This window comes from Sinocyclocheilus rhinocerous, unplaced genomic scaffold (assembly GCF_001515625.1).
Source record: "Sinocyclocheilus rhinocerous isolate Xijiao unplaced genomic scaffold, SAMN03320098_v1.1 scaffold897, whole genome shotgun sequence".
Lineage (NCBI taxonomy): Eukaryota > Metazoa > Chordata > Actinopteri > Cypriniformes > Cyprinidae > Sinocyclocheilus > Sinocyclocheilus rhinocerous.
In genome coordinates this window covers 19,260-41,576 of record NW_015649224.1, presented here as the reverse complement: position 1 = coordinate 41,576, position 22,317 = coordinate 19,260, and the positions used below count along the sequence as shown (strand labels likewise).

The window sequence follows — 22,317 nt, the reverse complement described above, 5'->3', positions numbered from 1 at the left end:
GTCTAAGGTAAGACGCCAGTCCAGTCTGTGCTGAAACGCTACTGTCAATCAAACTATCGTGGGAAGGGCCTGTCTGTGTGACGTCATCGGCTCGATTTGAGAAAGGGTAAAACATTTAACGAGATAAAAAAAAAAAAACACTGGGTGGATTTTTATCACTATAGGGTGGTTGTGTACACACACTGCCAACACACATTTAAGTCCAAACACCATGCAAAAGTGAATTTTGCATAATAGGTCCCCTTTAAGAGCAAGCATGTTCCCAATTCAACTACAGCTTTAAGAACAAGCATGTTCCCAATAACAACCAGATAGCTTTAAGAACAAGCATGTTTCCAATACAACTAGATAGAACAAGCATGTCCAATACTCGAACAGAATCAATGCTGAACTGACTTCAACTGAACAATGACTGTTTACCATTTCTCTTTGGAACTGCACCACAAATGATTCAGTTTGCACCATGATCGTTATTTCCAGTCTATCACCGCAAAGCTGCTTGAATCTGCTGTATACTGCTATATAAATAAAGGCGACTTGACCTGATAGGTTAAAGCACAGCATGTTGCAGCAACAAGCATGTTGCCAATGACAACAGATAATAACGCACATTGCCAATATGATCGCATTAGCCTAGAACAAGCATTTTACTGAAAACGACTAAATAAGCCTAAGCAACATGGATAACCTGAGCAACAAGCATGTTGCCAATAAACAGAACATTAAAAAGGACCTTAGCTTAGCTTTGTGAAGACATTCAGAGATGAATGGAGAGTGTACAGTACATAGCCAGCTGGGATGTGGATTCTTGATCTCTTGATATCCTTCTTCATGCGGGGAGTGCTTATCTCTTCTGAACTTGCTCTTGAGTCAGTCACATTAGTATAACTCATGCAGTCCATGCCAATAATGCAGCGATGTGAGAAGCAATGCTGACTCAGTCACTTCCAAATCAAGCAGCTTATGATCAATGTGGCGAATTCACGTGTTCAAGTTCAGAAACTTGAATGAATCTGAGGTGCACTCCATGAGGGGAACAAATTCCTCTCGCTAAATTCCCATTTGCACAATTCCTAGTGAGATGATGGGGTTTTGCCTGCCATACTTGCCATTTAATTAACTATTGAGCAACGCAAAGCTGCTGATAATACTGAAGGACCTTATTTATGGATGCTGTGATAGGATGCTGTCGTATCCCTATATGTAGTCAAGTTCAGAAACTTGAATGAATCTGAGGTGCACTCCATGAGGGGAACAAATTCCTCTCGCTAAATTCCCATTTGCACAATTCCTAGTGAGATGATGGGGTTTTGCCTGCCATACTTGCCATTTAATTAGCTATTGAGCAACGCAAAGCTGCTGATAATACTGAAGGACCGTATTTATGGATGTTGTGATAGGATGCTGTCGTATCCCTATATGTAGACGTGGATCAGCTGAGAGTCTGAGAGTGACCTGCCAGAACTAATGCTACGCTTGATATATATCGACAGCCCTAATATTAACATTTATATTGTACTTTTATATGGAGAATATTTATATACTAAAAAATAAAAATAATAAAAAATTTACTTTCATTATTTCACCTTTGTGTTGTCCCAAAGCTCCATGCTGTTATTTTTTCTAAAAACAACAGGAAAATTATGACGCGTCTTCACACAGCTGGTGAGGTTGAGAAAATAATGACAGAGTTTTCATTTCTTTGGTGGTCTATTATTTTTTTTAAAACAATCATAACTTCACGGTTTATACTAGAATTTGATTGAACAAACATGTAAAACGCCATTTAAAACATGAAACCGGCTTTATGAATAGCTATTCCAAGTGTGAAATGAAGACAGAAAGTGAGAAATTACGATGAAAAGATAGAGCAAGCGAAAAAAAAGAGAGACACAGCAACTGTCACATGTTTTTTCTGCCATTATGTCTGGGTATTATGTGTGAGTGGGCACACGCAAGTGTGAGCACATATGGGCTCACATGAGAGCGTGTGCGTGTGTGTGCGTGTGTGTGTGTGAGAGAGAGAGAGAGAGAGAGAGAGAGAGAGAGAGAGAGCACCAAAAATACTTATGAGGGACACAGGTGCTGTTGGAAATGTCATCCGCTCCATTTGGACGGGGAGGGTTTGACACGCAGCAAACGACTACAAAATACAAAGGCAAGCGAGTGCCAGGAGAACTGCCAGACTGCAGTCCCTCAGCACAGAGAACAAGACAAACCTATCCTGACACTCCGGGATGATAAGACTACAGTGGAGAGTCTCGCCGGCACAGGTGGCAGATCCGTAAACACACTTGAACGCTGTAGTGTGATACCTGAGGCAGGAGTGAAAACACAGGCCCAGTGAATCACACCATTACAGCTTGACTCACAGCAGAGGACCCAACTGTCACTTGTGGATACTTGTGGAGTTGAAGTCAAGACCCAGACCAAAACCAGACTCCCAATGAACCAGACAAGAACCAGACACTTGGCATATCAGGCCAGTGACTGTGTTTACGTTCTTGTGTTTGCAGAGTGTTTTTATTCCTTGAAAACTCTAACATTTGGCTTTCTGTAATATCTTTGAAAGTTGTTCTGCAAATTCTGCTTATGTAAATAATGAATGTCACCACAACCACATTATCTAGCTGGCTAACGTAAATTGTTTAAAATGTGACAGCCTTGAAAACATCAGCAAAAATGGGTTGAAAATGATAAACAAATGAGTAATGTTGTACGTTGTTATCCAGCAGAAGTGTGTTTAAAGTTTAAAGGAATTATGGAGATACAATAAAGCTGTAAAAGTTCCAGTTATTAATGCAAATTACAAACATCATTAATTATTTGCTGTCATTTATTTTGGAGAGATTTTATGACAAGAAAATCTGTATATTTATGTGACAAAAAATGTGTTGCTAAAAATGTGTATTTTTAAAAAGTTTGAAGTCCTCACATTTTCAGTTTCTCTAAAAGCAGAAATTCCACACAGCATAAAAGAAACCTACACTCTATAAAATTATTTTTCGTTGTAAGTTGTAAATAAAAAAGATTACTGGAGTATGTTTTTATTTTTATTATAATGTTTATACTTCAAAACTGCATGTATAATTAAATGTATTACTTGCTGTATCTTTGTAATTACTTGAGAAATTTACTAGTAATATATGAGTGAAAATTTTTCAGAGGAAATCCTACACCATTTTTATTTCAGTGTATTACATTATCAATACTTTACTTAGTATTTAGATCCTCTTATGCTGTTGGGCACATTGGGCGACAAGGTCTCCCCACCATTGTTGGTCCTCTGCCAGCACTTCAACTTCGTCCCAGCAAACGCCGGCGAGCTTGAGATCGTTGGAAAAGGTTCTGTGCCAGGTGGTGTGGGGTAGGCCTCGGCCACACTTGGCCCCCAGGGTCTTGAGATCTTGAGAATGCGCCGGAGGCATCACTAGTGGAATGCATTTATCCTCCAGACAGTGTTCGCTGTTAACTTCACGTTTTGTATGCATAGACTGCGGTCGGGATGACAATGGAGGAGTATAGTCATAACTTGATCTTAAGAGAGATTGAAGCTGATGACCAGATGTGCTGGAGATAACAAAACATGGCCAAAGCTTTCTCAATCCGGCACCAGATTTCGGTTTCGGCATCACCATTGTGACAAACTATGCTCCCCAAGTAGTTGAATTTTTCCACTGTCTCCAGACGTGTCGCGTCTACAATGATGACTGGCATGGTTGTAGGTCCCGTCTTCATGATCTTCATGATTTTTCCAGGCTGTATACGCAGGCCGATCTTACTGGCTCTCGGTTGCAAGTTTAGTCTTCGGCGAACAGGGCCACGTCATTAGCAAAATCTAGATCTATCAGATTATCTTAATCCATCCAAAAGAGATGCCTGCTCCAAAGTACGCAGTTGCCTTCTTCATGACAAAGTCAAGGGTGGTAAGAAAGAGGATTGGTTGATGGCGCGGTGCAGATGACGTAATAGAACAGCACAGAAAGCCTTCCCCAGAACCAGAACTAGTTGTAGTCCCCAGAACCGAGAGGAGCTTAATGCCTCGACAATTTGTGCAGTCAGTGACATTGCCTTTCTTGGGGAGCCCAACAATGACGACTTTTCTCCCATCTTCTCGGACTTTCCCCTGGCGCCAGCAGATATTAAATAGGTGGGTCAGCTGCACAGCCAGGGACTGACCACCTGCCTTTAGAAGTTCTAGATTGATCTCATCAAGTCCAGCCACCTTATTATTCCAGAGCCCTTTGATGGCCATCTTCATCTCTTCGATCGAAATGTCACCCCTATTGATATCTAGATCGATATGCACCTTTTTCACAGTGAAATCATACGTGGCGGTAGAGTCAGGTTAGTTAAGGATGTCTCAAAAGTGTTCCATCTACCTTTCATCCTGTTCTGCTCTGGTCAATAAAAGCTTTCCATGTTTGTCTTTTAATTGGGCCTTCACCTCATTTTGTAGAAGCCAGTCTCTCTTATCTCAACATCCATTGTTCTTTAATCTTTTCCCATCGGCACCCAATCTTCTCATCTGCACAGCTCGGGATGATGGTCTTCATTGCCTTCCAACTATCTTCGATGTTGTCTATATGAGTGAGAATCTCAAACCATATGTACATTAACTGACAGTCACCACTGATAAGCTACTACTAAATATTGTAGAAACTTAATTTTCTGTAAAGTTGCTTTGCAACGATTTGTATCGTGAAAAGCGCTATACAAATAAACTTGAAATCTTGGTAATTAAGTTTCTCTATGATATACGGATGCTTGACCACAGCTGGTCTTTGGCGTTTGAATTTGAGCTTAAGATTCGTCCAGACTACATAATGGTCAGAGCCAATGTCCACTGCCCTGCAGACCTGTACAGACCACGGAGAGATACCTGCCATCGTCAACTGATGCAGATGTTATCGATCTCATTAAAGGTGACACCATCTGGCACACGTCATGTCTTCTTGTGAATACGATGATGTTGAAATCGATACAAAGGTTGTTATGGTCACAACACGAGATCAGCCGCTCACCGTTATCACTCAGATGTTCAGATGATGGAAAAGGACCAACGGTAAATTCAAGTCTGTTTCGATAACCGCCCAGCTGTGCGTTAAAGTCACCAAGGACAATCTTGAGATCACGACGAGGCATTTCAACAAGGGTATCTTGTAGTTGGCCGTGAAACTCATCCTTCTCAGTGTTGTCGGCATTGTGAGTCGGTGCACAGACTTGAACAATCGTAATCAATAAACTAATAAAAATTAAATACCCTAAATACAAGACACTCGCACAAGATCATAAGATCCAGACCACGTTTATGCACAAGATCAAGACTTCAACTCCACAGGTCTAAGATAAAAGTGAGTCAACATCAGATAACCGAGAGATCAGTTATGGTGCAGATTAGGACAAAATACTTAGTGATTTAAGCACTTGGATTACGCAAAAACACTGATAAAGGCTAAAATGCAAATTCTCATTGTTACACACCAGGTTCACAGGTTAAAAGCCACAGCAGCTTGGATAAATAAGAGATTAATGGATCTGATGCTGTAAACAGCTTAGAGCGTTTTACCCATCTCTCAAGATAGTCTGCAGCCCCCAGGTCACGGTGATCCGTGAGTCATGGAAATGTTACGGGATCAGACCAGGAGTGCGGAGAATCAGCTTCAGATCTCATCAGATAAGCATGGGTTCACTTCAGACTGCTGAAATACTCCTGGTGGCAGTTCTGGAAACCTTAACTGAACTTACTTAACTAAGGGAAGATGTGTGCATGTAAGAACCCATGTGGGTCTCATGGGAAAATTTGTCTTGGAACACTCAAAAACAGCTGACGACTCCGTTTCAGAAGGAGCATGAAAAAACTGAGGGAATTTGAGAACACACTGTCACCTCACACAAACTCATTCACCTTCACCAGAATGCTTACAAAATAGGTGGACAGATGCTACTAATGCTAATCCTGATGGTGTTCGGTGCTACTTTCCAAAAGCTAGTGAGCTGGCTGCATAGGGAGCATTCGAGGGTCATCATATGTGAAGGCTGTTGCAAAAGGTATGCAACTTGATTATCCTGCCTTATAAGCTAAATTAAGGCAACATTGCTATGTAATCCCAGAATGCATTGCAATGAGCTGAGTGCAGATGCAAAAAAAATGACTATTCTGTCATCATTTACTCACCCTCATGTCGTTCCAAACCCATAAGAGTTTAATTAATCTTTGAGTTCATCAAATATGGTAAACAGAAGCTAAAAAGTGCTTATTCTCAGGTGCTACGCACACACATTTGAGCTTCCTCAAGAACAAAGGTTTGTTCTCACATGTCAAGCAAGTACGGTTCAAAAGCTGTTACTGGGGCACAGTATGTACTATTTAGGTACTAATATTTTCTTTTACCTTACTTATATGCACCCTTTAGGGGTAAATAATGTACAAAGCTGTAGCTTTTGAAAGGGTACCACCCAAGTGACAGCTTTTGTACTTTTTTTTTCTGAGTGTTGAGTTTCTCTTCACCATATTTGATGTGCTCTATGTGTGTTAATCAATGTTTTTACATCAATAACTCTGTTATTTTATAAAGCGCATGTCTCTTCAGAAACCTTGGATTAAACTGCTTGGTTAATATATAAAATGTTTACTATGTCTTTGTGAACTTTTTGATACATCAAGGTTTGGGTTGCATGCGCTTTCAATGGAAAGACAGAAATCTCTTTTTCACTTTCAATATCTTTAATTAACATCTTCATTTCTGTTTTGAATAAAAAAACAAAATGGGTTTGAAATGACATGAAGGTGAGAAATTGATGATAATTTTCATTTTTGGGTGAATTAATCCTCTTAACAACATGCTAACATCAAACTCTACTGAAATTAACTGAAGTCTCCCATGCAGAGCGCTATTTGTGTGGCATGCAGGGTTGCTGTCTATGTAGAGCACTCCAAATCAGTCACTTGTGAAGTATCATGAAAGTTGGGATGCTGTCTTAGAAGGCACCTACCTGTGTAGACAGTAAGCAGCGAGGCAGCTCACTGGGGTTTGGAGCAGAGCTAATGTGTGTAATTTATGTATGACACACTACTGTGGTTTCTGTCACAGTTTTGTAGCTCTGTGGAGAACTTAACCTGTTGAAATATTTTTCCCCTTCAGTGAGCATTTGTGTGAAAGAGTACTAGATAGGCAATGGAGGTTGAAGGTGGCCCTGTGGCACAGATCCAGTTCTGTTTGACCCAAGACACCTCCAAGGCAAGGCAAGGCAAGTTTATTTGTATAGCACATTTCATACACAATGGTAATTCAAAGTGCTTTACATAAAAGAAAAGAAAAAAAAAAAAAAATAATCACAACAATAAAATAAGGAATTTAAAAACTTTGGAAATTATAAAAAAAATTATTTAAGAGGTTTAAAATCAATTTAAAACAGTTAAGAATAGAAAACGATTATACATAAAATATGTCCACGATTGTGTGTGGGTTCATGCACATGCTGAATCAGGTCAAAAGTGTTTATCAGGTCAAAAGTGTTTTGACCTGCAGAAAAACTCCCCCACCCGCACAAAGACAGAAGCACCACCATGTGCCAGGAGACAAATGGCTCAATCAGCCCATGTTTTGCATATGGTCGTATGTGTATGTGCGCTAACTGTACGCAGTTGTCCACGATCAGCAGTCTCTCAGGCAAAAGTGTGAATTTTAAGAGCTGCAGCTCTGGAGATGATTAACACTAGTGAGTGTCCACAGGGGAAGAATCACAGAGCCTGTACCAGATGGGCATAGGTGGCATGACGCCAGCCAGAACAAAGACTGGGGTGCCAAGCCACAAATGGCTGGCTGTCTTCCCTACACATCCCCCAACATACACACACATGATAATCTCACCATCACACTGTAAAGTATCCGGTTAACCCACCCATTCTGATGACTGAGAGAAACAAATAGCTATGAGAGACTTAAGAAAGAAAGAAAGAAAGAAAGAAAGAAAGAAATGCCATAATAAAATCAGTAAGACCAGTGAAAACTTAAATGGAAGAACAAAAAGAAAAACAAAGAATGGAATGATAGAAAAAAGGCAAAACAAACAAAACAACAAAAGAACAACGTGAAAAAAAAAAAAAAATGAAGCAAAGAAAGCAAGAACGAAGAAACAAGCAAACTAAACAAAATAAAATAAACAAACGAAACAGATCGAACAAACTAACAGACAAGAGACAAGAGAAACACCCACTGTGTTTCAACGAAGCTGCATAAGTGTGTGTGTGTGTGTGTGCCATCTCTGTAATTACCAACAGTGCCTAACCTTTCTAGACATTCACAGCATTTTATTTCATCCTCAAAGTCCAGCTATAAATGACCCTTTTTCACCATCTCTGACCATTATTATTAACACGGGCTGGTTGTGCTACTGTACCCTTAAGGCATGTGCCTGTTTGTGCCTACTGTACCTTTAAGACACCGCACCTAACTGAACAAGCCTTCTAGATGGACTGGATGGAAAGCTTTAAATTGATGTAAATGCACACATTTAAAACATCAAAAACAACATGCACAATGGGAAGGCCGAGGTGTGTGTTAAAGCAGATGGTCTCTCTGGAGCTGATACATCAGATCAGCTGCTCTCTGACACACAGCAGCTACCCACAGATGACCTCAACGGATGACCTGCACTGCCCCCTAACACACACACAGTGTGCAAGTACAATGAAATGCCCGCTGGTCTTCAGTATTTCACCACTTTGTCCTTAAATTAAGCTTCCACTCACACAGTTCTTTATAGACAGGTGAAGAGAGACAGAGAGAGGGAGAGAACTGGAGAGACAACCTCTTCTCAACGGATTCATTTAACTGAAAGCTTTGTCTTCGCACCGAAACATACTTCACATCTCAAATGATCCCTTATCATATGGGCTTTTAACATGACTAAAAAATTGCTTCCTGTCTTCTCTCTTAAGTAAATCATGAAACAGCATTCTCAACCCCTTTTATTTCTGAAACATGACATATTCCTGAGTAAAGGAACAATAACTATAAAGATAACTATATTAGTGTCCCCAATAATGCACAACAGCATTCTGTTTATTACAAGCGTGCACTGCAGTTATGCCGTCTGTCTCTTTAAATACTGGAGCTCTGTAAAGTTGGGTTTAAAGTAAAATTTAAAAAATTAATAAAATAAAAAACAAAAACAAAACAAAACAAGTAATTTGGATATTGGTTAATATTATCCAATATCCTGCAAGACCTAAGCAACATCAGAGGAAAAGAAAGTTGTTTTAGAAGAAGGGAAACTTTTTATTTTTATTAAAGATTATGAAGCATGTTATTTCTTTGAAATAACATGCACTGATGAATCAGTCACAAATTAAACAGAAACATGAAATAAAAAGAAAATTGTTTTCACGTTAACTTTCCACTGTTCGCGAATCGCGATTCATATCATATTTGTAAATTGACATATTTTTAAGTGAAACAGCACTAATGACAACAAGACCAAAACAACAAAGAATAGAAAGAAAAAGAAAAGATTCAATGAAATCAGTAAAAGATCAAACAAAAGAAAGAACTGTATTATATTGTAGATGTGCATTAATAAAGTAAATAGAGTGAATCTTGAAACCTTCAAATGTTCAATGGCAGACAAACTGATGAACAAAAGGCAAATATCAGCAAATCCTTCTGCTACATGTTAAACTGTAATGATTAGACTTCATGTGGTTTATCAGAATTTGCATTTATCACTGACTGAACATAAATCAGAAATACCGCTCCAGCTACCTTTAAATAAACAAATTTAGTTGATTAACTTTCAACATTTTTTTTTTAATGTAGCTAAAAAAAATTGTTTGCAACCACTTACCTGAAAAAAATTTGTATCATTTCTCTTTTCTGCTTAAAAAAAAAAAAAAAAAAAAAAAATTATTATCTTTCATTGTCCTTGATGATCATTGAATTACTTGGAAAACCTGAAGAATATTTACTTGATTGAGAAACATTAAATAGTTTCAATTTAATTTGCTAATACTAAAAATGTAAAATAAAATAAGACATAGAAGCATGTTTAATAGCATGTTTGTTTTCCCTATAGAATCTAAACTAGCATCTGGCTTTGTGCAGATTAACTGGTTTTGGTATCTAATACTGAGATTTGGGTATCATCACAAACCTAGTCTGAGCATGTGTATTAACTACAAGATTTTTCATGCTCCGTTTACCATCTTCCTCCAATTTAGTTTTTTTCTCTCCATCTATCTCTCTCTCTCTCGAGTCTCATCCAATCTGTCCCTTCACACATTCCTCAGCTCCTGTCTGCTCTCTGATTGGCAGTCGGTTTTTGTGTTCCTCTGTCATTAGATGTGTGGTGTGAAATCCTGTTCATCGTTGGCCTTTGAATCATCCTCTCTTCTGGGAGTTATGACAAGCCTTTTATCTGATGTAGTAACACCATTCACTCATGCAGCTCATCATGACTAAAACATCTGAAGCATCACACACTCACATTTTCAAACAAAGAGCATGTGAGCACAGCTAAACACTCAAAAAGATAAAGGAAATCTAAAAGAAACTCCGTCCTCAGGTGAATGACTAGTTGACTACTTACTAATTATAATAAAATGAAAATACATTGCGCTTATTTACAAAAATAAATAAATACATTTTTCTATCATCTCTCTCAAAAAAAAAGCTACTTATAATTTTAGTCTATGGGACAAAGCGCGAAGTAAAGCCACAAGACTTAAACATTACACATTAACATGATAATAGTGTGATAAAATCACTTACTATCCTTGCTTTCATTACATTTTTCATCTCTTGTTGTAACTAGGGCTGGGTATCGTTCAAACATTTTCGATATCGATCCCAATACCTTGACTTTGATACCGGTTCCTGAACGATACTTTTTTCGATACCAATTTTATGAAATCTATTTTAACAAGATTACATTTTCTAAAAAAAAAACTTTGGTTTTATTTTTCAGCTTGTTGATGTTTGTACAGACTCAAAGACTCATCTCCTGAGCCACTGCACAAAGGAACAAAATGTAACCAACAATAAATCAGTGCAAAATAGTTTTAATAAAGCTCAAATAGTCTTCAGTTTACACATCTGTTAGCTACATTTACACTAGTGCGTGTTCGTTTTAAAACACATAGCTCAGACAGAATCCTCATTTCTATTCATTTTCCACTGATTTACTGATGAGCATTAGCAATTTCTAGCGCTGTCTGCCTGTGCTCTCTCTTCCATGATCGCTGCTCTGACTCAGAGGTAATAACATATTTAATTTCAGCAACAATACATGGCCAAAACACACACGGTAATCGGAAGTTATTACAAAAACTTGATGGTGGTTTAAAGTGAGTTTTGAGTAAAAGCGGAATATAAATCTTATTTATTGTCTTATGCAGGGGTTAAATTGGGATTTGTTATATTATATTATATTATATTATTTAAAATATTTTTGAATATACAAACAAGAAATTATGGTGGAAATTATACTTTTCAACGAAATTAAAACGTCAGTAAGGTGCCAGTAGTGAGCGTTTAATGAAGGAGTCATTGAGTCGTTCATTCAAACGATTCGTTCAAACGGCAGATTCATCAGATGTTTATGCATGGGCTAATGAAACTTTGACTCAACCGATTCGTTCAAAACACGGAATCAAGCAGCAACGAATTGGCTGGTTGCTGTGAGATGCGCTGTGTTTCCGCCTAAAATGTAAGTGACCTAATATTATTGTATTTGCTTATTGAACTGTTTATAGAACTATTAAACAGTCGTTGCGCTTTTTGATTTCTCCTGGAGAGGCTGCGTGAGCCTCGCTTCAGCAGCGCAACCTTATACTGTCAATAGATGCATTATATACATTAGATATTCACTATTCGCCACTTACTCTAAATGTAATAAAATCAGAATAATACTTATTTTTTTATTCTTATTTTTGGTTACTGATGTTTTATACTTGTCTTGCGTTAATGGAAGCGTTAATGTCAAGCCCTGGAGTCTATGTGCCGGGGCTCAGCCCCAGACGGCCCGGCCCAATTTAAACCCTGTTCTTATGTAGCATGGTACTACAGTGTGCATGAATGGTCACGCAACACGCGCTTTCGGTCTTGTTTTCGCATCGCTCTCGCGGATGTCAAACACTGATTGATCTGCGCTGCGCCGCTTCTAATCGAGCACATCTAGTGCTGTAGGCTTATTGGCTCACTGACGTTGATGAGATGAATCCCTTAGGTATCGAAATTTGGTACCGAACGATGAGACGTTTTTCGATACTCGATGGTATCGAGGCAATTCAGTCGGTGCCTAAAAAGTATCGAACTCGATACCCAGCCCTAGTTGTAACCAACAAAAGTTTCTGTCTGTGGTATAAGTCAGCAAGTGGTAAGAGACACCCACAGATACTACTGATGATGCTAAACTTGTTTTTAACCCAGAACATTCCTTTAAAAAATAAATGTGTTGAGTTTAAAGTTCATTAATAAAAGTTTGAATGGCTTCTGTGTATTAAATGGTTGGAGCTGTATTAATTAGAGCTGAAGCATGTAGAAAATTAAGCAGTGTGAGGGAATTGAATACAGTGCTGCCTTGCCTTGACCGTGGCATATTTGCATATTTCTGTGAGTGTTGATTAGTAAACCGTCATTGTGGCTATGTGTGAATACTGTACTCTGACACAAATGAGGTGGAACATTAAGTCAGGGACAGGCTGTGTTTGGACATATGTATCAGCTCACACTGAGGAGAAGTAAGAGGAAGTGCTTGTGAGGTGCGAGTGGGAGATAGTGAACGTCATGTGTGGGGTTTGACAGTTCGTCTCACCCACAGTGAGTGTGACTGAGTCTGTAAAAATCATCTGGGGTTACAGGACCAATCACAGAGCTGAGATCATGAAGACTGACATAAGCTTGGAGAGAGGAACTGAGAGACAACACACACTCAGACGAACCACATAAACAGAAAATAAGGACGCATTCACATGCAAAAACCCTGAAACACCCTTTTCACCCAAAATAATACTGTGGTTATACAAAGGCACAGTAATGTCATTAGATAGCAATACCATGGTAGTTTGAATTATTTACCATGGTACTAAATAATCCACACACCACAGCATTTACATCCCAAAAACATACTGTGGCAGTATCATGACACAATGTTGGTTTCACACAAGAAAACCACGGCAATTAGATATATACCACGGTGCTGAAAGTAATGAATGGCTGGTATTTGAAATGGTATTAAAACATTATTATTATTATTATTATTATTATTATTATGAATATATTATTATTAAACATTTATCAACTCCAAAATTATGTATTAGATTAGATAAAAAAAATTAACAATATATTTTTTAAAAGGAGCCTATCCAAAATTGACCATTGTAAATAAATTGATATGATATGATATGATATATGATATGATATATATATGATATGATATGATATATGATTATATTATATAAAAAATGAACATGCATTATGGGCATGCACAAGTTTATGTTTGACATCTCTTTCAAATAAGAGCATTTATCATTAAAGAGCTTCAGGTTTACAAAGAATAGCAATTTTTTAAAAATGTGTCCAATATGTATTTGTTTGTAAGTTTACTTCGCCACGTATCACATGCCTCTTAGTGATTTATGATTCACTGACAACAATAACAAAATAAAGACACAATGCAGGGTCTGTTGTAACAGCCTGCTGCTGTACGTGTGATCTGACTACAACTCCCACACTGCATCACACAATTCTTCAAGATGGACTGTGAAATATCACACTGACAAAGATACACACTCACACACACACACCATGTCCTGTAGCGGCTGTTGATAACGCAGTATCGCACTGTTCAAATGACATACAGCTGTAGTAGGAGGAGAGATTCCACCACTCAAACACTGACACACAGAAACCTCAGAGAGCGTGACACTATCAGTCAGCGCTGACGTATTTCTGACCCTTGAAGTGAAACCAAACGGATGACTGTTAGAGTCGCTGACCCACGTCAAAGCAACCAAACAGCTGGGAGCTTCTAAAACCGTCATGTAACACATCTAAAAATGCAATCTGACTAAATCCTCTGCATTTGATAAGAAGTTGGGTTTTAAATAAATCGAGAATGAAATTTGACATAATTTACTCACCCTCATGTTGTTCCAAATCTGTATGATTTTCTTACATTCTTTCTTACAAGATTTTTGAAGAATATCCTGGCTACTTTTTTTCAATATAATGAAAATGAATGATGACTGAGGCTGTCAAGCTACAAAATGACAAAAAAAAGTACAAACATACAATACATTAACTAACATTAACTAATGGTATTCGTAAAGTGTTACCACTTTTTTTGAGTCAGTGAATCCAGTTCACAAAAATGGTCAGAACGATTCATTTATAAATGAAACTGATCTGGTGCAGCTCATTGATTCAATGATCTGGTTGCAATGGTTAACTGCCCACTGGACGGTAAGATTTTCCATGAATAGCTAATTTTTATTATTTGTTTTTCAAATAAAACAATCACAAAAAAGACTCCAATATAGTGCATGATTCATATTGATCATCACTTTTATGATATTTTAGCATTGTTTTCAAAGATTGAACGCTTCAGTCCATACTGAGTGTAACACCATGGAAAAGATAAACACATTTTCAAATTTCTCCTTTTGTGTTCTATGGAAGAAGGTCAGTCATACAGGTTTAAAATGAAGGGTGAGTAACTGATAACAATTTGCATTTTTGGATGAACTATTACATTAATGAACAGACCAAACCTTTCATCATCTGGCATAAAAAACGCTGATAACCTGCATAATCATTATGAGACCGCAAGGACTGCTTTTTCACCAAGGTTGCTTTGTGGTAAAATCAAACCATTATGAGTTTTAAACATAAACTTTGGTGCAACACTACAAAGGTTTGGGTGGAAGAGTGTTTCTTACCCTCACAGCTGCTGTGTCCCTCCTCATACCCAGCGCTGCAGCTGCATTTCCCGATGGGCACCAGCCACTCTCCTTCAGCACTGCAATGCATTCTGGGAGGACTGTCTGTGTCCACCTCAGAGTTATTCACGCACGACCCTCTCACCTCCACCAAAGTCGAGAAAGCAGCTTCAGCTACTGTATCCGGGAACACTGCTAAATTCTGCACCGTTGATAAACAACGTTTGTAGTACACTCTCACGGAAACCAGCGCGACACATGCGCCCACATCCTGGAAGGCCAGATGGAATCCTTTGCGGTTGAGATGTCCTATCTCACGGACTTCGGTGTTAAGCTTCATCTTTCGTTCTCCCAAATCACCCTGCGTGAAACTTTCATCTGCCGCAATGGTGTCGATTTTGCTGTAGCGGTCTTCACGGGTGACGCGGTCCAGGTCCCAGTCGGACTCGGCGTAGAGGAGGTTGAAGGTCTCTTTACAGCTACCGGACACGCCTGGGATACTGTTGCAGTCTCGCAGAGTGAACTGCAGCTCGATGAAGATGCGCTGGCCGCCCTGCCGCAATATCCAACCCGTCTGGAGCCAGTTGTTCTGACTGGGCTCCATCACGTTGCATACTTGATATGTGCGAATGGGCTTGTATTTCTCATCGACACCGCTGATTTCCTCCCACTGAAATGAGAAGACAGAGGAAAAGAAAGGTTTCAAATGAAGAAGAATAAGAATAAAGAACTCTAGATCATTATATGTATTGCCATTTACAAAACAAAATAAAACAAAACAAAACAAAAAACAAAATAAAATAAAATAAAATAAAATAAAATAAAATAAAATAAAATAAAATACAAAACAAAACAAAATAAATACTTTTCATGGGCTTTACCAACTTTTTCACTGTGCTTTCACTGTGAACTAACAATGAAACTTTAAAAACAATAAACCTTTTTTTTCCACTGTGAACTAACAGCTTTTTCACTGTGATTTCTCTAAAATGATAATATTTATTGCAAAACTTTTTGGGCCTTTTATCTAATAACATTAGTGAAATAGAAATGTAAAAAATAAATAAATAAAAATAAATTACAATAAAATAAAAATGTATTCATTTTCAAATGTTACCTGTTAAATTAAATCCCTAAAAAGGGAAATTTTCTATATACACACAAAGATGTGAATTAGCAACTTGTTGCAGATTTATTAGCCTAATTATCACAAAGAGTAAACATATGTACATCATTGTCTATATGTCAATAAGACCATCTAGTTGGCATGCATATTTATAGTGTGTACAGTTCAATCTGTATAAAGTTTAATGCCAAATCAGCTACAGTATATCGAACACAGAATATATTAAGACTAAAGCATCTTCAATCAGCACCACAAACAAGCTCATTGTCTCGTAGAGAGATTATAATGAGCCTCTGAAGACGAACACTCTCACAGTGTTTTCACAATTAATTGCAGAGTAATGAAGATCCTTCGTTTCTGAGGGAATTGAGCAGTTTAAATCCATGTCTGTGGTCTCCACAGATTCGACTATAAGTGGCAGTGAATTTCAATGCATCCTGCTGAAACCCACAGAGAGATCAAACCTGCGTAGCATGTATGCATGTACGTGTGCGTGTGTATGACCACGTAGCTGTGGTGGGCAACGTCTGGGAGCAGGAGACAGAGAATTTAAATCGCTCTCAGGTCCAGAATTAACAAGCTAAACAAATAACAGTTTGTAGCGAGTCCCCAGCACGTAGTCGCTTCTCCTCACAGATAACGTTACGAACGATGGAACGTGTCCGTCCTGAGCTGAGACGTCCTCTGTAAGGCTTACAGCTCATCTAAGCTATGAATCAAGCTATGCATGTAATCTTTAGCACGTGGTTTAGCATTGAGAAGGAGAGAAAAAGAGGGGAAGATGGGAGATAGGACACAGAAAGAGACAAATGGGGTTTATCTGGTGAGGGCAAAGCAGTCCATACTGGGATTACAGCAGGGATGATTAAGTAATACAGTCGGGGAATCGAGACACAGAAAAGAAACAAGAAATAGAATGGTAAAAGGTAAAGATTGGGGGAAGAGAGGTGAAGAAAGAAACTGGGTATAGGGTTTAACCCACTGAACAGCAACTACATTGACGCAAGTCTCATAAATCTCAAGTACATCATAACACTACATTGTGAATTTTGAGTCAGATATGACTGAAAGTAAGGACTTGCAATTCAGCGAATTAGTCAGATGTTAATTCAGTAAACACTTTGAATGATTCAGTCAGCAGTTTTAGACCAATGGCTTCATCGCCTGTGAGTCGTTTAGACCAATTCATTAAACAGAACCAGACCACAGAAGTCATTTGTTCAAGAACTGGATTACACTGGTTTACAGCCATCACAACAGGGTCATGTAACAAAAGCATCTGAATTTTATGTGCTGAGAAATAGGCAAGTATTTTAGATTTAATATGATATTCCATCCACACTGGTGAAGGATTAGAGACATTCAAGAGCCATTAATGTAAGCAAAAGTCATAAAAATAATCTATCTATAGTATTTATGCATTTTATTCCTTTTTTTAACAAATGTAATTGATTTCTGAATAAACAGAAGTTTATACTGAGTCCGGATTATTACTAGCACATTCAAATTAATTAATTAAAAAAAAAAATTTAAATTAGGGTTGGGACTGAGGAACCATTTTTTATTTAATAATAATAATAATTTTATAAATAAATAAAAATAACAGTTCCATTAAACATAAATTACATAACATCATACTTCACATTTTACTTACAAATGCAAAATTAGTATTGTAGCGAATCAGCTCATGGGGAAATATGAATAATTAATCACAACTAGTTATAATTAATTATAAATATTTAGATCCGCTGTAGATATTTACTTGACCTCTCAGGGTCAACTGTCTGTCAATTCTAAGAACGTTAATTTCCTGGTTAAGGGAAATAACTTTCTTAATGTACAACTCTACACAGAGCCTGTAGCATAAATCTGCATGATTAGGGACTCCAGTTATGAGCAAACACTGTGAACTAACAATGAAACTTTAAAAACAATAAACCTTTTTTTTCCACTGTGAACTAACAGCTTTTTCACTGTGATTTCTCTAAAATGATAATATTTATTGCAAAACTTTTTGGGCCTTTTATCTAATAACATTAGTGAAATAGAAATGTAAAAAATAAATAAATAAAAATAAATTACAATAAAATAAAAATGTATTCATTTTCAAATGTTACCTGTTAAATTAAATCCCTAAAAAGGGAAATTTTCTATATACACACAAAGATGTGAATTAGCAACTTGTTGCAGATTTATTAGCCTAATTATCACAAAGAGTAAACATATGTACATCATTGTCTATATGTCAATAAGACCATCTAGTTGGCATGCACATTTATAGTGTGTACAGTTCAATCTGTATAAAGTTTAATGCCAAATCAGCTACAGTATATCGAACACAGAATATATTAAGACTAAAGCATCTTCAATCAGCACCACAAACAAGCTCATTGTCTCGTAGAGAGATTATAATGAGCCTCTGAAGACGAACACTCTCACAGTGTTTTCACAATTAATTGCAGAGTAATGAAGATCCTTCGTTTCTGAGGGAATTGAGCAGTTTAAATCCATGTCTGTGGTCTCCACAGATTCGACTATAAGTGGCAGTGAATTTCAATGCATCCTGCTGAAACCCACAGAGAGATCAAACCTGCGTAACATGTATGCATGTACGTGTGCGTGTGTATGACCACGTAGCTGTGGTGGGCAACGTCTGGGAGCAGGAGACAGAGAATTTAAATCGCTCTCAGGTCCAGAATTAACAAGCTAAACAAATAACAGTTTGTAGCGAGTCCCCAGCACGTAGTCGCTTCTCCTCACAGATAACGTTACGAACGATGGAACGTGTCCGTCCTGAGCTGAGACGTCCTCTGTAAGGCTTACAGCTCATCTAAGCTATGAATCAAGCTATGCATGTAATCTTTAGCACGTGGTTTAGCATTGAGAAGGAGACAAAAAGAGGGGAAGATGGGAGATAGGACACAGAAAGAGACAAATGGGGTTTATCTGGTGAGGGCAAAGCAGTCCATACTGGGATTACAGCAGGGATGATTAAGTAATACAGTCGGGGAATCGAGACACAGAAAAGAAACAAGAAATAGAATGGTAAAAGGTAAAGATTGGGGGAAGAGAGGTGAAGAAAGAAACTGGGTATAGGGTTTAACCCACTGAACAGCAACTACATTGACGCAAGTCTCATAAATCTCAAGTACATCATAACACTACATTGTGAATTTTGAGTCAGATATGACTGAAAGTAAGGACTTGCAATTCAGCGAATTAGTCAGATGTTAATTCAGTAAACACTTTGAATGATTCAGTCAGCAGTTTTAGACCAATGGCTTCATCGCCTGTGAGTCGTTTAGACCAATTCATTAAACAGAACCAGACCACAGAAGTCATTTGTTCAAGAACTGGATTACACTGGTTTACAGCCATCACAACAGGGTCATGTAACAAAAGCATCTGAATTTTATGTGCTGAGAAATAGGCAAGTATTTTAGATTTAATATGATATTCCATCCACACTGGTGAAGGATTAGAGACATTCAAGAGCCATTAATGTAAGCAAAAGTCATAAAAATAATCTATCTATAGTATTTATGCATTTTATTCCTTTTTTTAACAAATGTAATTGATTTCTGAATAAACAGAAGTTTATACTGAGTCCGGATTATTACTAGCACATTCAAATTAATTAATTAAAAAAAAAAATTTAAATTAGGGTTGGGACTGAGGAACCATTTTTTATTTAATAATAATAATAATTTTATAAATAAATAAAAATAACAGTTCCATTAAACATAAATTACATAACATCATACTTCACATTTTACTTACAAATGCAAAAAAATCAAATGAAAAATGGTGTGTCTGATTGGTCCAGACGCTACAGTATGCAGGCCAATTTAGTTCCAATGCACCAGGGTTGAAACTAACGATTATTAATCTGTTGATTATTTCTTCGATTAATTGGATAAAAGATTTTATTTTATTTTGTATTTTATTAAAAAAAGGTATTATTGTGCTCCCATTCTATTGCGCTCCATCTGTTTGTTCAGTTCAACTGAGTTCAGTACAGTACACTTTATTGTCCCTGAAGGGAAATTTGCCTTGGACTCATGGTGCTCACATACACACTAGCCGGGTTTCCATCCAAAGTTGGATTTTATTATCGAACTTGTCGAACTTATGAACAAAATTGGAATATTTAATAAAACATTTGCGAATAGGCACCATTTCCATCCAACAAGTCAAAGAGAACAAAATCGTCACTTCCTGATAAACTGGCACTAAATATCACTAAGAAAAGTAGGAGAAGCCACTGAATATAATCATTTTCATATATAATAAATTACTTGTGCCTCAGAGCGAGCAGACGAAACACAATAACTGCGGTCATTGCTTTCACAATGGCTAGTACACAACGTCTTTTCATTACATCCATCAGTACACAGACAATAGACAATAATATACTCAGAATAAAATACAAGCCTAAAAAAACAAAAAACAAAAAAAACAAATCTATTAGACAATACAACCTCGTAAAAATACATCCTAAAAAACTATTACACTTATTCAGCATTACGCAAAATGGAATACAGGAATAAAGATACAAACATAAAAAGTAAGTGGGGAATGAGCTGAGGAAACACTTCTCTAACACATTAAACAGCAACCTGCATCAAACATTATTTTTATTCATTTGTTCAAAGCTTTTAATATAAAAGCACTCTGCTTGGTTTGTGCATTACACTGTGCACAGCTTACTAGGGCTGGGTTTTGACACAAATTTCACGATTCGATTCGATTATCATTCACAAGCTTGCAATTCGATTCGATTACCAATTCGATGCTTGCAATTTGATTCGATTACCAATTAGATTCGATTCGATTCAATATCAATTATTTTGGATATATATCAGGTACAGTACATGCCAAATTTTCTCAAGGAAAAAAAAATCTCAACTAATGCTGTAAAATATTCTGACTTAATATTCTAGTTTCCATGACTTAAAATGTATTATATAAAAACTACGAGGCAATATATGGTATATTGTTTAAATATGGTTTCATTGACACTGTTAAAATACATAATGTAATACAAAATAAACAATTTACATCATTACAAATGCCTGCAAAGCTACTTTTATATTTGATTAAAGTTCTATTTTGACCCCTTATAGTAGGTGTTTTTTTTTTGTTTTTGGTTTTTTTTTGAGAGAAGGGGCACAACAATACTATTCTGCTTAGGGCACCCATTTGGCCAGCAGTGACCATGTTAAACATTGAAGAACAGTAAAAAAGTATAATGAATATGTTATATGGTGCATATATTAAGCAAAATGCCCCTCTCTACAGTTTATCTGACTAATGAGTTTATGGTCACCGAATATGTTTTTTTCTGAGGTAAATGTGACGTTACGTGACATTGTTTACAAGCCGTTATTACTGGCGTCTTTGCGCAGCTGAAACACAGATTGAGTGATTACATGTATTGTAAAGTTGTACCCTTTCTTTTAACTTACCTTCGGATGTTTAGTCATGTTTATTTTGTGCTCAAACTGGTATTAATGTGGAGGAGATGATCAGCTCACGTGCGCCTCACACTGCTGCGTCTGTTGAACTGAGGCGCTACAGCGATCTGTCACTCCACATTAAACAGCGCCAAAACATCATTTATTGTTTGAATACTGCAATATAATGGACAGAATTTGAAATCCGAGACTTTGTTTCATATGAAAAGTACCAAAGCACAATGCTTATTGCGATTTATTGGATGGGAAGTAACCTTCAATGTTCCGTCCATTAACTGAAAACAGATTAGACTAATCGATTCTTGGGATTTAGGAATTGATATCGTTCCGTAAAAATGAGAATCGATTAATATCGAGATATCAATATTGTTTACCCAGCCCTAGAACTTACACTGTGGCATCTGCTATGTTTCACATGGGCTTCATAGAAAATGTAAAAGAAAATGTGTTATTCACTACTGTAAAGTGACTGGCGGATGTTTTCCATAATTGCTGATCAAATTTGTTGTCAATTATTTTCATCAATTGTTATCAATTTTTTTCATTCATTGTTTCAGCCCCACAACGAACTAGGGCTGGGCGATATGTCAAAAATATCTTATCGATAATCACCTTTAAAAATATTGCGATATCCGATAATATAGTCCATCTAAGCCCCACCTCTACCACGCCCCGCCCCGCCCCCACCGAGACAACATTGCTGACATGCACCATAAACACACACCATGTTCAGTTTGGTCTTAATTATTGCCACAAAGTTTGGTTTTACTTTT

General features: G+C 37.3%; 1 protein-coding gene across 3 annotated transcripts in view; it reads right to left on the bottom strand.

The window, feature by feature from the left end:
- LOC107710329 (ephrin type-A receptor 7-like) overlaps window positions 1–22,317 on the bottom strand; it is a 118,298-nt gene that overhangs the window by 94,574 nt on the left and 1,407 nt on the right. For all 3 annotated transcript variants that reach the window (XM_016515075.1, XM_016515074.1, XM_016515076.1), the window contains exon 2: window positions 14,942–15,611. In XM_016515075.1, the coding sequence (XP_016370561.1) occupies window positions 14,942–15,545 (604 nt within the window). In that variant the 5' untranslated portion in view covers window positions 15,546–15,611. The remainder of the gene's footprint in view (window positions 1–14,941; window positions 15,612–22,317) is intronic.